General features: G+C 42.3%; 1 protein-coding gene across 3 annotated transcripts in view; it reads right to left on the reverse strand.

Moving 5' to 3' along the window:
* LOC111058078 (neuronal acetylcholine receptor subunit alpha-5) overlaps window positions 1-16,631 on the reverse strand; it is an 82,625-nt gene that overhangs the window by 8,576 nt on the left and 57,418 nt on the right. For all 3 annotated transcript variants that reach the window (XM_039429234.1, XM_039429235.1, XM_039429233.1), the window contains 3 exons: window positions 14,447-14,556; window positions 669-876; window positions 8-182 (listed from right to left, as the gene is read on the reverse strand). In XM_039429234.1, the coding sequence (XP_039285168.1) occupies window positions 8-182; window positions 669-876; window positions 14,447-14,556 (493 nt within the window). The remainder of the gene's footprint in view (window positions 1-7; window positions 183-668; window positions 877-14,446; window positions 14,557-16,631) is intronic.

Below are 16,631 nucleotides of genomic sequence, written 5' to 3' on the forward strand. Positions count from 1 at the left end.
AACTCACTTATGACTGGAATGATGAGTATAGTATGATGGGCGGTACTCCTCCTTTTCACAGTGATGGAATAGTCCAGTCTGTAATATGGCTCCGGACAGCAAGGGTACGTGAGGGTCTCCAATTTTTTGTCGGCTTTAACCATCTCCCATTCTCCCGCCATGTCTCCTGAAGTTTCAACTGCCTGAAATTCAATTCGATTACATGAAACACTAATAGGCTATACAGAGTGAGTCATGTGTATGGGAACCCTTCAATAAGTTGGAGACTATAATACTGTAACTTTCAGGATAAGTTATTGGTCACATACTCTACCTTTTGACATACAACTGAATTTCAACCCTCATAAGGGGGTAAATTAGGGCTTGTAACTCGAATATTTTAAATGTAAACACCCATTGTGTGGTACACATGAAAGGGGCCTAAGGCTCACGATCAGACGTGAGTCTTGTGAGCCATTTGATTCTTTTTATATTTTTATGATGTATACAAATTATTTCGTGTTTTTTTCAATTGTTGTGAAAGTGAAGAGGTCTCAAAGAGACCTTAATCACAGTGATTCTCCAAAAAAGAGAATTTCTATACAGTTATTACAGAACTATAGAATAGTCTATTTATTGTGAGTCGATTTGATTGAGTCACCTTGGCGTAGGTGATTTGATTGAGTTACCTTGGCGAAGGTGGTGAGGTTAATCTCATTGCCAGAGTAGGTCCACGACCCGAATAGCAGGTCGCAGCTCTGCGTGTCGTAGGGCCAGTAGGTGAAGTCAAAGTCACAGTAGACGGAGAGGAGAGCGGGGGGAACCCACAGGACCCTCCCATCATGCCACACTATGCAGTGCGTGTTTCCATAGTAGTCGATGTTGTTCGGTTGCGCGCTATACCAACAACAAACACCAATCTTTTAGTTTGAAACCCAATCAAAATTGTTCTCAAGCCATAATAAAGTATACGTTACACTCTTGTAACAATATTTTTATACATTTTCTAGAAAAGAATATTATGATCACCCAGACACATACAGAGTGATCAAAAAGTCCCTCCGGAGTGAAATATATACAAAAAACACTCAAGCATATAGCTTGTACTGTTATCTTGTGTAGTAGAGAGTTAAGTGTGAGATAGAGGGCCGACTGTGCCCTAACTTTGCTCTCTAGGAAAAATAAAGGCTGTCATTCAATTCAATTCAATCATTCAATCACTTGTCAAATGGGTTTCTAAACAGAACACAATAAGCTATGCCACCAAGCAGCTGCTACGGAGAGACATTTTGATCACCTGGTATTATTATTATAGTGGGTATCATAATTAAGAGTAATGTAAGGCATTTTTTTCAAAGAGTATACAGCTAATTCAAAAATGTACAGATTAATAATAGTTTTTTTATCTCCAGTTTAACGAATAAAGGCTTGCAATGATCCAAATACTTTGCACTGCTCATAATCCTTACAACCTTTTTTTGTAACTTGAGTATTTCGTCAACCCTAGCAGAGTTACCCATAAAAGTAAGCAGTATTTGATAACGACTGAAAAAAGGCGAAATAAGCCATTCTTACACAGTTTGTTGTAACACAATTTCTCAGACGTCCTATAAGATACACCACTCTTGAAAGCCTCGTATTCAGATAATCGATATGTTTCCCCCATGTCAGCTGATGATCAACATGAACACCCAAGAACTTTACATTATTAACTACACCGTGTTCAATGAGTTCATTATCATAAGGTCTCAAACTAAAGATAACATTTTCAGTTTTCCTCTCATTTAAAAGATAACCATTAGCCCTGAACCACACTTCTGCATCCGCCAATGAAATGTTTACAAGATGAGACACGCTGGAGACACACGAGGTCTGCTATCTCTTCATAGTGAATCATTAAATTTTAATAGAATCTTTTACCTAATAGATAGCTTATCGATGACTATTTTAGGTACAACTTTAATCAAAATCGTTGGAGCCGTTTTCGAGAAAATCGCGAAAAACCGTTTTTGACAACAGTTTCGCCACACTAAACAGCTGATTTATGATGAATAATTCTATAGTCTGATTTTTACTCTAATATTGGCGTATGAAGGAGGCTCCTTTTTCCTTTTATATTATCCATGAAATGCAAAATTTCCAAAAACCTTGTATATACGTCGACGCGTAATTTAAAAAGGAACATACCTGTCAAATTTCTCGAAAATCTATTACCGCGTTTCGCCGTAAATGCATAGGCCTATATACATTTAAACATTGATATGGCGGAAGGTGTGGCTCGTTCATCAATTGGGCTAGTCAGTCGGGTCGAGCAAGGGGTTTGTTACCACTGTCTAAAAAAATGGCTTTTGGTGGCCCTGAAAAGGGCCAAGTTTGTTGCTGGTGGCCCTGAAAAGTGACCATGATTGTTGCTGGTGGCCCTAAAAGGGACCAAGGCAGGCTAGATGTTTAGTAGTCGTCGACTGGCGCGATACCACGCCGTTTGAGGTAGCCACGGCGAGATTATTGATTGCAAAAACAAGATACAATGTTTACAAAATATACAAAAGTGCCATTGGGCGATAATTTTACAGAAGTGAGACCAGAAGGGTCTCCCCCAACAGGTGGGTTTGTGGTCAATAATTACAGAAATAAGACCAGAAGGGTCTCCCCCAACAGGTGGGTTGTTATTCCAAGAGATGTTACTGGTCGGTGGTTGGAGCCGGGCGTAGTTGAGTCTCGTACACCTTGATGGTCTCGTTGTCACGGGTGATCCAGTAGACAGCTCCTTGGTTGTGGGCGACCGTATATGGTCCCTTCCATCTGGGTGCTAGGCCCTCGTGGAATTTCTGAGCCTTGTTTGAGAGTTGATGATTCCGTGTGAGCACCTGGTCGCTGATCTGGTAACGAGGCTGTGTCTTGGCTATCGGGTCTCCCTTCCTATTGAGATAATTTTCTTGGTTCAACACGGCTTTGCGTTGGATTGCGGTTAGCATGTGTAGACACTGGGTAATATGGTCTTTGTGCGGTTCAAGTTGATTTTCGGGCCAGTGGCTCCATCCGTGGAAGGGTTTGGCCAAACAGGATTTGACTGGGGCTGTATCTTGTTGCTGTGTTCTGTCGATTTCGCAGGGTGAATAGCACAGATGGTAGTTGGTTCTCCCATTCTTGGTGTTGTTCTTGTAGGCGGATCCGTAGTCCCTTCTTGAGTTCCTGGTTCCTTCTCTCGGTAGGGTTGGCTCGGGGGTGATAAATTGGCGTGGTGTAGTGTAAGACTCCCCATTTGAGGCAGAGTTCGTTCCATAGTTTCCCCCGTAAACTGAGTGCCATTGTCAGAGAGTAGGATTTTTGGGTATCCCCATCTGGGAAACAGGTGCATATCCATCGTGCGGTCAATTGTGTTGGCGTCGCCGTAAGGCAGTGGGTAGGCTTCTATCCACCTGGAGAAAGAATCAGTGATGACCAATATGAATCGATTTCTTCGCTTGGAGAGTGGGTAGGGGCCCATCAGATCGAGACATACAGTTTCCCATGGTCTAGTAGACCGTCGCGGTCATTGCGTAGGTTCGTGATTCCGGTTGTACGCTTTTGAGCAGCTACACAGCAGGCAATTTTGTACGTACACGGTTATCTGCGCCTTCATACGGGGCCAAGTGTAGTATGTAGCGATGTTTTGGTAGGTTTCGGCGTAGCCTGGATGTCCCATTAGATCATCGTCGTGATAGCTGAACAGTAGCCAGGTGCGAAAGTTGGGCGGTATGACTATTCGCCAACCGTCGCGTGTCTTCTTCTCCCAGAGTCGGTTGTGTAGGCGGTAACTGGTGAGGAATACTTGATCAGTTCCCGGTTGATCCTCCAACGGTCGGGGTTCGATCTCCATCCATCGTTGCACCTGCGCGTTGATCTGGTCGTCTGTGGCCTGTGCTTTCCGAATCTTTTCTAACAGTTCAGTTTCGGTTGCAATGCTTGCTAGCGTAGTGGGTTCACTGGTGACTGGCAGGATGTCGGGAGGCATGGTTCGTTCTAGTTGTTGACTGGTCTCCTCAACTTTCTCGTTGTCGGGTTGCTGTGACAGTGTGTCGGTGAACTGATTCTCTTTACCTGGGCAGTGTTCTAGGGTGAAGTCAAATTCTTGTAGGAGCAGGGCCCATCGAGTGAGTTTGGCGCGGCTGTCCTTTGCAGTTTGTAACCAGGTAATCACCTTATTGTCGGTACAGAGTATGAATGGCCTGCCTTCCAGGTAAGGGCGATATCGCTTTATTGCCCAGACAACCGCAAGGCACTCTTGTTCATTACTGTGATACTGTTGTTCCGTGTGGTTCAGCTTGGCACTGGCGTATGCGATCACCTTACAGTCATTGTTGATTCCTTGGTATAGGACAGCCCCTATACCGACCTTGCTGGCGTCTGTCTGTAGGATGATGGTCTTGGAGAAATCTGGTCGACAGAGTGGTTGGATGTTGGCGGTCAATGCTTGTAGGCAGCGGAAAGCTGTCTCTTCTGTTGGTGACCATTTCCATTGCGTCTTCGTGCTAAGTAGCTCAGACAGAGGCGCACAAACGTCAGCGGCATTGGGTAAAAATTCTCGTAGCCAGCCGACTACTCTGAGAAATTCTTGCAGTTTCTTTCTGGTGGTGGGTGGTTGGGCAGAAGTCACAGCTAGGATAGCCTGCGGTTTTGCTTGGTTGCCCTCGGAGGTGATTATGTGACCGAGGTATTCAAGTTGCTTGCGGCCGATCTGGCATTTTGCTGCTGAGACAGAGAGATTGTATAGATTTAACCGTTCAAACACTTTGGCTAAGTGGAGTAAGTGTTCTTCCCAGGTATCCGAGTACACAATGATGTCGTCGAGATAAGCGTAGCAGAACTTGTCGACGTATCCACTCAGTACCTTGTTCATTATGGATTGGAAGCAGCTGGGTGCATTTCGTAGGCCGAAAGGCATGACCTTAAATTGTAGCTTTTTGCCATAGGGAGTGGTGAAGGCCGTGTAAGGTCGAGACTGGGGTGTGAGTGGTACCTGCCAGTATCCCATCCGTAGGTCGAGTGAGCTGAATATTTTTGAAGTTCCCAGGCTTTGAATGACGTCCTGTAGGGTCATCTGCGGTGCCGTGGCTGGAATGGTGATGGAATTCAGCCATCGGTAATCGATGCAGAACCGTGATGTGCCGTCCTTCTTTGGGACAATGACGATTGGAGAGTTGTAAGGCGAATCACTGGCTTCTACCAGGTTGCGTTCCTTGAGGGCGGCAACTTCAGACTCAATAATTTGCAGTTTCTCCCGTGAGTATCGGTAAGGCCGCTGGCTGCGTATTTCTGAGCTGTTGAGTTGAATTGTCATGGTGGCGGCCGTGGTGATGAAGGGTGGCATCTGCTCCATGAACAATTTCGCGTGTTGTGCAGTAATACTGTTAACTGTCGGTGCTGGTCGCTGGGTGTGTCTTCTAGTAACTTGTCAACCAGGTGAGTGTCCATCTCTACTGAGACTGGTGGTTGCGCTATCCAGAAGATCGTGTCTCGCTGCGTCTTGCTGTAGATCAGCCTGTCTTGCTCAAAGTCAAGCACTGCCTTATTCTCCCGAAACCATGGTCGTCCCAAGATGATGTCTTCGCGTAGGTCAGGTAGACCTAGGAAGGGAATATTTTGAATGTGCTGTTGGATCTGGAGTTCCAGATGTCCTTGTATGGCCGTTTCGCAGCTAGTGGGACGGTTGGCCAGCAGTACAGGTAGCTTCAGCGGTTGGATCCGTGTACCGTGGTCGAGGTGGGCAGCTCTCACGAAGTTGTGCGTTGCGGCTGAATCGAGTAGAGCGTGTAGTTGTTTACCCGCGAGGATGACAGGGATCCGGGGTAGAGTCTGTCCGTCTATCTGGATCACGGCTAGGTTCGGTGCTTGGCTGGGCGGAGGGCTGGTGATGTGGTTGTTGACTACTGGGGCGGCAGTGTTGGTGACCTTGTCGGTGACTGCGGCCAGGGCAGTGTTGGTGACCTGGTGGCTGACTGCGGCTGGGGCAGTGTTGGTGACCGGCTGGTTGACGGCGGCTGGGTCAGTGTTGGTGACCTGGTGGCTGACTGCGGCTGGGGCAGTGTTGGTGACCTGGTGGCTGAATGCGGCTGGGTCAGCGTTGGTGACCTGGTCGTCGACTGCGGCGAGGGCAGTGTTGGTGACTCCGTCCATGACAGCGATCCCGGTAGGTGGCGGGTGCGTGTGGGTCACAGTTGCATGTTCCTCCCCAGGCTGGTGGTCGATGACGCGCTCATCGTCGGCTGGTGATGCTGTCCTCTCGCGGGCCAGTAGAGGCGCGGCTGCTGGGTGCTGTGGAGAGTCTCTGTCAGCCGGGAAGAGCAAGGGGTCTTCGGTGACATTGGAAGGAGACTTAGCGATGCTAGCAGGGTCTACGGTGGCGTGACGGGTAGGCGGTCGATCCATTGTGAGTGAGATGGTCATGAGTGACGGCTGGGTGGTTGACGCGCAAGGGTGTGCCAGACGCTGTTGTGTTGCTGTTGTGAGATGGTGACCTGGGTGACGACTGGTACTGGGTCATTCTTGATAGCCCGTGGAGGTGCGGCTGCTAGGTACCGTGGAGAGTCTCCATCAGCCAAGAAGAGCGAGGGGTCTTCGGTGACGTTGGAAGGAGGCTTGGTGACGCTGGCAGGATCCACGGTGGCATGACCAAGGAATGACTGGCTGGCCGGTTTGGTGACGGTTATCGCTTGTAGTTGGGGTGGTGACCTGCAAGGCTGGCGCTGCGGGTCTTGCACCTCATCGTTAGTGTAGTGGACTCCTACTTTCCGTGCTGGAGGGGTGGAGTCCGAGTCTCTCCAGTATCGCCGTTTCCCTGCCGTTTCTTCGCGAGTTCTGGGCAGTCGCAATGAAAATGCTTGGCTGGGCAGTAATGACACTGAGGAAGCTGGTTGTAGTTGAACCTCGGCGGCGGCTCTCGATGGGGTGGCCCTGCGGGTGCCATAGGTTGAGGCGGCTTTTATTTTGGTCGACTGTTGAGGTCAGTTTCCAGGTCATTGGCGATCATGATCAGCTCTTCATAGTTCGTGGGACGAGCAGCTCGAACTAGGGTGCGAAGCTCGGAACTCAGCTGACTGATGAGCAGGGCGATCACCTCGTCTTCAGCCAGGTTGGTTCCTAAGCGCTGCTGTAGTTGGAGCTTCTGACGGATGAATCGCTCCACTGGCTGGTTCGGTTTGTGGGTGGTGCCATAAAATTCCGTGTGAGCGGCTGCGATTTTATGGGCTCCCGAGAAACGGGCCTGAAGTCGGTCACGGAAGTGTTCCCAGGTGGTGACAAATTCTCCGTAGTCTCTCCACCAGGCGGCGGCGTCGTCTTGTAGTTGTGCTTTTAGAAGCATGACCCAGGTAAAGCTGGGAATGTGGTGACCCTGTAGCAGCTCGGTGCACTGTCGCATGAAGGTGATGGGGTCTTCATGGAGCTTGCCGCGGAAGAACGGTAGCAGGGTCGCTATGCTGGTCAGCTGGCTGAGGTTGCCGGTGTAGCTGACGGCTGGAGCCGGTAAGTTGGCCATGTTGCTGGTTGCGGTAGTGGCGTGACTAGAGGTTGATGGTGGAGCAGGCAGGTTGACGGTCAGCGCGCTGGGCTGCAGGGTGGTTGGTCGAGCGGGCTCGCTGGTGAAGGCGGGTGGCTGCGTTGCCCCGGTTTCGCTGGTGGAAGCGGGCGGCTGCATCGTGCTGCTGTCGGTTTGACCAGTGGTCTGTGCAGGCCAGCCGGCGAATGTAGACTCGGTGTGCTGGCTGGTTGACTGCATCGAATCTTCGGTGGTCATATCTCCACTGTCTCTGGCTCCGGTTCTAGTCGCTACCATGTTCAGGTGTTATGGGCGCTACTGGGAAATTGCCTGTTCCCAGACAGGTATTCTGAATTGAAAGATTCAGAGACACATTTTGTTGAAAGAAAATAAGTTTGAATTTTTTGTGTGAAAAATTCAAGACATACATTTAGATGAAAATTTAGACATACATTTAGTTGAAAATTTAGATTGGCATTTTGTTTGAAAAAAAAGTTTTGACAGTGGTAACGGGTTACTGTATCTCCATACAGTGAGTGGGCCCATGTTGGCAGGCGCCAATAATTGATATGGCGGAAGGTGTGGCTCGTTCATCATTGGCTAGTCAGTCGGGTCGAGCGAGGGGTTTGTTACCACTGTCTAAAAAAATGGCTTTTGGTGGCCCTGGAAAGGGCCAAGTTTGTTGCTGGTGGCCCTGAAAAGGACCAAGATTGTTGCTGGTGGCCCTAAAAGGGACCAAGGCAGGCTAGATGTTTAGTAGTCGTCGACTGGCGCGATCCACGCCGCACGAGGGTCCCGGGCAGGTCCGTCTGGTGCGAGAGCAGGCCGGCAGGGGCTCAAGTCAATGGTTCGCAGTCTCCACTCTGGTTTACCTGGGCTATGGAGAGGGCTGACTGGGTGATCTACTAGCCAGAGGTCATGACAAATCTCCACCGGGAGGACCTCCTCGACCACTTCCTCGTTTAGAAGGGGCCTTCGGTCAAACCCCAGGCAGGCAGGGTCGTAGGCTTCCACTGCACACACTCCGATGTCGGTTCGGCACCCAACCCATGCATCCAGAACCGCGCACCAGTTGTTAGGCTGGGGCGCTAAGTCTTGGGGCGCAGCTGGCGCGGCGGTGTACAGCCTCAGCCTCTCCTCCACCTGGCGAAGCCGACGTAGGGCCCTCCTCTTCTGGATTCGGCGGCCGGCTCGGTTCCTCCTAGGCATCGGCTGGGTAGTAGACAAGGAAGACACCTCAGGTTGCGGTTAGTCTCGCCGTGGTTCCCTCATTGGCCTGCTCGCTGCTCTGCTCCTGGTCCTCGGTAGTGGTCTCGGCTGGTAGTGGCTCTGGTAGTGGTCTCGGCTGATGGTCTCTTCTGGCTCTTCAGTGGAAGGCTGCTAGTGAGCAAGTGCTATCGAGGGTAGCTGAGTAGCCCATTTTTTCACAGTCCCCGAGTTCACCTGCACTGCTATTGGCCGGCGGTGCTCGGCCAATAGAAATGCAGGAACGGGTGGCGGCGACCTAGGCGCACCCTGGTGGCGGGTGGGTCAACCACTCATTTGGTTGATGCATGGCGTGGGGAGCAGAGCAGAGCGGCAGGCTGAAAGGTAGCGAATGCGAGGGAGGTATCAACATTAAGAGAAATACCATAAGTCGACTTGAATCTTGAGGTGCGTACAGATTTACGTGCCACGAACATGAGTAATTCACTTTTAATCAGCTGATGCCAAGCTTTTTATACCTGTATCTTATCGTTTCTGTAAAAATACAGTTTGTGGCACGTATATCTGTACGCACCTTTAGACCTCACTTTGCTCGGTCAATTACTTACAGACGTAAAAGGACAATTAATGGTATTAGGGTACTTCAAGTAATTAAACATAAAAGAGACATCCCAAACACACTCAAAATCCCTCAACACACTGTAAACCTTAATTTTTGCATAAATTCATTTGAACTTCCCTATTTATATGTGTTATTATCATTTTTATTCATATTCTATATTAATTTTTAATATTATAGTATACTTGCATTCTTATCACACTACTCGACCACTATCAGCTGATAATCACTGATTGGTTGTTGGTTATCCATCTTGTTTTCACTATTATTATTACTATTAAATTTTGTAAAACTTTAGGTTATAACCTGAAGTATGCCTGTTAAATACCTGAAGTTAAATGCCTGTTAAGTATACCTGAAGTAACCTGTTTAGGGCTATAAACTGAAGTGTTCAAGGTTATATAACCTTAAACACTTCAGTTTCTGTTTGGCTTGAAATTTGCAATACCAGCATGAAACGGACGTCGCCACATCAAAGAATGTGAGTGTTTTTTCACTTTAAAGTTTTACAAAATTTATTAGTAATAATAATAGTGAAAACAAGATGGATAACCAACAACCAATCAGTGATTATCAAAATCCCTCAACACACCGTAAACTTTAAATTTTGCATAAATTCATTTGAACTTCCCAATTTATATGTTGATATGACAACGTCTTATAAATTGGTTTGCCGGGTGACACTTCAAGAAACTGCGTTATGCTCTGTGTTATGCGCTCACAATGAGAGCAAGTGAGAGCGTTCGTTTCGGTTCACGGTCGTCTGGAAAGAGCACGAATAGGAGCAGTGGCGAGCAACACAGCAGCAACCCGAAGGCATTCACCTGGAGAGAGAGTGAAACGGAGCAGTCAACCTGCGCAGGCGCCGCAAGCAATCTCCTGCGACTGCGCCACTACTTTCCAGGCTGGCAACGTGAATAGGTTATGTTGTAGTAATCACAATGTTGTGGTAGTTTTCAATCACAAAGGTAGTATAAATCGTTTCTCAGCCAATAATAATTTGTTTAACTTGAAAAAATGAGCGTGACTTGCTATGTATAAATAAATGTTTTAAATTGTTACTATTATTTCATCCTTCTTCCTACTATACGAATGAATATTCACATTAAAATTATTTTACCACTCAAAGTCGTTGTCATGTAAAACTTTCGCCCGTATACCGACTTTACAGGCAACCAGAGTTTTTTTATTTTTATTTTTATTCATTTATCATTAATAGTAATCTCTGATTGATTGATAATCTTCCGTAGATTTTCGGATTTCAAAATTCCCATATATTCGTCTCATTTCTCAATGTTTAAAGCTGATGAATTTGTAAAATAATCAATGAAAACAATAATTAATTGACAAAACTCACTTATGACTGGAATGATGAGTATCGTATGATGGGCGGTACTCCTCCTTTTCACAGTGATGGAATAGTCCAGTCTGTAATATGGCTCAGGACAGCAAGGGTACGTGAGGGTCTCCAATTTTTTGTCGGCTTTAACCATCTCCCATTCTCCCGCCATGTCTCCTGAAGTTTCAACTGCCTGAAATTCAATTCGATTACATGAAACACTAATAGGCTATACAGAGTGAGTCATATGTATGGGAACCCTTCAATAAGTTGGAGACTATAATACTGTAACTTTCAGGATAAGTTATTGGTCACATACTCTACCTTTTGACATACAACTGAATTTCAACCCTCATAAGGGGGTAAATTAGGGGTTCTAACTCCAATATTTTAAATGTAAACACCCATTGTGTGGTACACATGAAGGGGCCTAAGGCTCACGATCAGACGTGAGTCTTGTGAGCCATTTGATTCTTTTTATATTTTTATGATGTATACAAATTATCTCGTGTTTTTTTCAATTGTTGTGAAAGTGATTCTCAAAAGAGACCTTAATCACAGTGATTCTCCAAAAAAGAGAATTTCTATACAGTTATTACAGAACTATAGAATAGTCTATTTATTGTGAGTCGATTTGATTGAGTCACCTTGGCGTAGGTGATTGGCCTAGGCGTAGGCGTAGGTGATTTGATTGAGTTACCTTGGCGAAGGTGGTGAGGTTAATCTCATTGCCAGAGTAGGTCCACGACCCGAATAGCAGGTCGCAGCTCTGAGTGTCGTAGGGCCAGTAGGTGAAGTCAAAGTCACAGTAGACGGAGAGGAGAGCGGGGGGAACCCACAGGACCCTCCCATCATGCCACACTATGCAGTGCGTGTTTCCATAGTAGTCGATGTTGTTCGTTGTGCGCTATACCAACAAAAAACACCAATCTTTTAGTTTGAAACCCAATCAAAATTGTTCCCATGCCATAATAAAGTATACATTACACTCTAGTAACTAGTAGTTCTGTGAACAGTAGACCTCGCGCTCAGCAAGTTACATTGACCTGTTGTTATGTTTTCTCAAAAATTAATAAATAATTTATCAATTTAAAATATCTAAAAAAAATCCTAAATAAATATAAAGCTTTCTGTCCTATCGTACCGTGACGTGTCATCCCGGAATGTGAGTGTATATGAGCGCGGTTATCAGGTCTGGCTGCAACTGTCTACAACGTTGATGGAAAGATACAATTTTCAAGATGTTCGATGTTTTTGAACGGGTAGTATTATAGTCAACTGTCTACTAACGTTGATGGAAAGATAAATTTTCAAGATGTTCGATGTCTTTGAACGGGTAGTATTATAGTCCACTAGACTATAAACAAAATATTGAAACCAAAGACCTTAAAGCTGCGATTAGACCAAATTTATTAACAAAATGTTAATAACTTAATCCTTATAGATTATATTACATTGAGTATAACTTATCATACACATGAGGAACATGTGTGTTTGTCAACTTCCGTTCAATCTTATAGAATCTATAAGGATTAAGTTATTAACATTTTGTTAATAGCTTTGGTGTAAACCTAGCTTAAAGATGCATACCTCTTCAAGGTCTTTGATTGAAACTATAGACCTTATACAAATACAGTAATAGACTGGCTTCTCCACACATCTGTGTAATCACTTGTCAGCTGATTTATGATGAATAATTCTATAGTCTGATTTTTACTCTAATATTGGCGTATGAAGGAGGCTCCTTTTTCCTTTTATATTATCCTTGAAATGCAAAATTTCCAAAAAACCTTGTATATACGTCGACGCGCAATTAAAAAAGGAACATACCTGTCAAATTTCATGAAAATCTATTACCGCGTTTCGCCGTAAATGCGCAACATAAAAATATATAAACATTAAAACATCAAGAGGAATGCCAAAACGTCGACTTGAATCTTAGACCTCACTTCGCTCGGTCAACAATATTTTTATACATGTTCTAGAAAAGTATATTATGATCACCCAGACACATATATTATTATAGTGGGGTATCATAATTGGAACTAAATAAATAAATGTTTATTTCCCAAAAAAACTAAAACTACAACATCAATTACACAAAATATCAGATAAATTACAATATTACATACAATAGTTAGTTACAAGAAATTCTTATAATGTGTCCTCTACTTGTTTAGTTTTTTCTGTGTGGAAATTGACCTACTCCACTATGGCGTACCATGTTCTAGAGTAGGTTTTGTTAGTTTTTTTTTTGGGTATTATTAATTAGTTAGTGTTTAGTAAGTCATTAGGTGATTAGTTGTTGTTTGAAATAATGTTTTCTATGTTCTGTCTTCCTTTGCTCATCAACCAATTGTGTACTATTGTTTTGAACTTTCTAGGATGATTAATCTGTTCATAGTTTGCAGGAAGTAGATTATATAATTTTGGTGCTAAATGATTGAAATGTCTCTGGTATAGTGCCTTCCTTGCAACACTGGTGATGAGAAGATTCCTGTATCTGGTGTTGTGGTTGTGGTTTCTGGTTTGGAATGTTTTTGGGTTCTTGTGTAGTCTGCATAGTATCTCCTTGGAGTAAAACTGTCTTGGAACTAAGTTTAGTATTAGCAACTTTTGTTTGTATCCTATACTATTAAACGAGCAATAATATAATAATTTATTACCGAATGTATGTTTTGTCAATAAACTCCTCTGGTTGCAATTCATTGGCAATCAGAGAAATTATTATTATTATTAATTATTTGCAAAATTAATTATTATATTTATGATACATTTTCAACCTTTATTTGGTGATGTTGTCTGTGCTAATTAATATTAATATGCGAATTAATTATTATATTTTGAGACATTTTCAACCTATATTTGGGTGATGTTGTCTTTTTGCTGATGGTGTCTTGTTAACCCACCTACACGCTAAGCGCCTTCTAAGGATATTACACGCACGCGGCGCTGAGTACCGCTATATGTAAATTGTGTGTTTCCCAACCTTTCACAAACTTATTTCATAGAATTTGAGCTGTACATTGGTGATGAAAATGAGAAAACTTTTCCTGATATGATATCCTTGTTTATTCACAATAGTTATTCAAATAGAAATTGAGAAAATTGTGTATTTTACCATCTAATTGTTGGTTTAGAAAAGAAAACAAGCTTCTATGAAAATACAAAATGATAATAGTATATAAGGAAAAGTGGTTATCAACTTTAGCAATAAAGAAAATAACATAAAATAAAAATAATATGATAAAAATAAAAGATTATTGAGTGCAATAATTGTGAAGTTGATATATTTTAAAAATGAGTTCTCCCCACTTCAACAGTCAGCTGCACACTGAAGAAACGCCCCTACACTCCTACCAAAACTCGCATGCAGTAATATTGATACAATATATTATAGAAATTGAAAAAATAGATATCTATAATCCAAATAACAATTAGATAACAAGAACATATGGTTAACAGGAGTAGATCTTGAAAGCTTAATAAATAATATAGACATAGAGAATTAAGAATAAACAATTAATAACAAAACAAAAACAAGAGTGGGAAACTAACACACGCACTCATCATGAAGAACGGTCTTGATAAATTTTTTTTTGTATTTTATTTGAGTAGAATAACAGAGTCAGTTGGTTAGCAGACAATTTTAGTATTTCTGACGTGATACATGAGTTTTTCTGTGCATTCTTGTTGTAATATTTGCAGTTGTTATTATTGTTTGAGTTGAATAAAAATTATAAGTTTAATTGAGTTCGGAAAAACCTCATCCAGAAAAAAAACTCACCTATTGTAGAGCACTATATCAGGCTGCCAAATCTCGTGATCAGCTATGCGCAGTTGTGTCATATTCCCATAATCAGAAACATTCCATTTTAGCTTCTCATCCCTCCATTCCTGTTTCACACGATTCCTATTGTTAATAACAGTATAATATTTGTATAAACTCGAAAAGAGATCACTTATTATCACTGTTTAGACTGTTGGGTTTTATTACAATAATTAAATCATCCAAATAAACGACCAGTGATAATAATAAGTAATGCAATACAGGATGATCTTCATTTTATTAAAACTTCATGATTTTAAAAATCTGGTGTGGCGCACTCATACAACTTCCCTTGCCGTTATGAAAATTGATCACCTGACGCTAGTGTTCACGCGCATCTCAAGTCTACTATTCGAAGATCTGAGCCAGCTGGTGACAGAACAATAACGCTGGAGACACACGATGTCTGCTATCCCTTCATAGTGAATGATTTAATGGAATCAACAGTTTGCAATTGAACAATCACATTTTATCGAATTTCGAGCTTATTTTCAATTTTAGGTGAAAATGTTACTGAACATCAATAATTGTAGAGATTTTTATGCTCAATCTTTTCCACTTGAAATTTTTTGTTTAAATTGTATCTGAAGCCTGATAATTGGAAATCTAAAATCAAACTTTGCATAGATGGGGTGGAGCTCCTGGAATTTTTACAGATATGGGCTGCGTTTACACCAACAAAATGTTAATAACTTAATCCTCACAGATTCTATTAGATTGAACATAACTTACCCATAACATTATGAACTTGCATAGATGGGGTGGAGCTCCTGGATTTTTTACAGATATGGGCTGCGTTTACACCAACAAAATTTTAATAACTTAATCCTCACAGATTCTATTAGATTGAACATAACTTACCCATAACATTATGAACTTGAATAGATGGAGTGGAGCTCCTGGAATTTTTACAGATATGGGCTGCGTTTACACCAACAAAATGTTAATAACTTAATCCTCACAGATTCTATTAGATTGAACATAACTTACCATACACATTATGAACTATATATATTTTAAACCTTTCACAAACTTATTTCATAGAATTTGAGCTGTACATTGGTGATGAAAATGAGAAAACTTTTTTGATATGATATCCTAATATTTATTCACAATAGTGTTATTCAAATAGAAATTGAGAAAATTGTATATTTTACCATCTAATTGTTGGTTTATCAAGAAAACAAGCTTCTATGAAAATACAAAATGATATAGTATATAAGTAAAAGTGGTTATCAACTTTAGCAATAAAGAAAATAAGATAAAATAAAAATAATATAATAGAAATAAAAGATTATTGAGTGCAATAATTGTGAAGTTGATATATTTTAAAAATGAGTTCTCCCCACTTCAACAGTCAGCTGCACACTGGAGAAACGCCCCTATACTCCTACCAAAACTCGCATGCAGTAATATTGATACAATATATTATAGAAATTGAAAAAATAGATATCTATAATCCAAATAACAATTAGATAACAAGAACATATAGTTAACAGGAGTAGATCTTGAAAGCTTAATAAATAATATAGACATAGAGAATTAAGAATAAACAATTAATAACAAAACAAAAACAAGAGTGGGAACAACACACACACGCACTCATCATGAAGAAACGGTCTTGATAATTTTATTCGAGTAGAATACCAGAGTCAGTTGGTTAGCAGACAATTTTAGTATTTCTGACGTGATACATGAGTTTCTGTGCATTCTTGTTGTAATATTTGCAGTTCAGTTATTGTTTGAGTTGAATAAAAATTATAAGTTTAATTGAGTTCGGAAAAACCTCATCCAGAAAAAAACTCACCTATTGTAGAGCACTATATCAGGCTGCCAAACCTCGTGATCAGCTATGCGCAGTTGTGTCATATTCCCATAATCAGAAACATTCCATTTTAGCTTCTCATCCCTCCATTCCTGTTTCACACGATTCCTATTGTTAATAACAGTATAATATTTGTATAAACTCGAAAAGAGATCACTTATTATCACTGTTTAGACTGTTGGGTTTTATTACAATAATTAAATCATCCAAATAAACGACCAGTGATAATAATAAGTAATGCAATACAGAAGGATCTTCATTTTATTAAAATTTCATGAATTTAGAAATTTAAAAATCTGGTGTGGCGCACTCATACAA

This window comes from Nilaparvata lugens, chromosome 5 (assembly GCF_014356525.2).
Source record: "Nilaparvata lugens isolate BPH chromosome 5, ASM1435652v1, whole genome shotgun sequence".
NCBI lineage: Eukaryota > Metazoa > Arthropoda > Insecta > Hemiptera > Delphacidae > Nilaparvata > Nilaparvata lugens.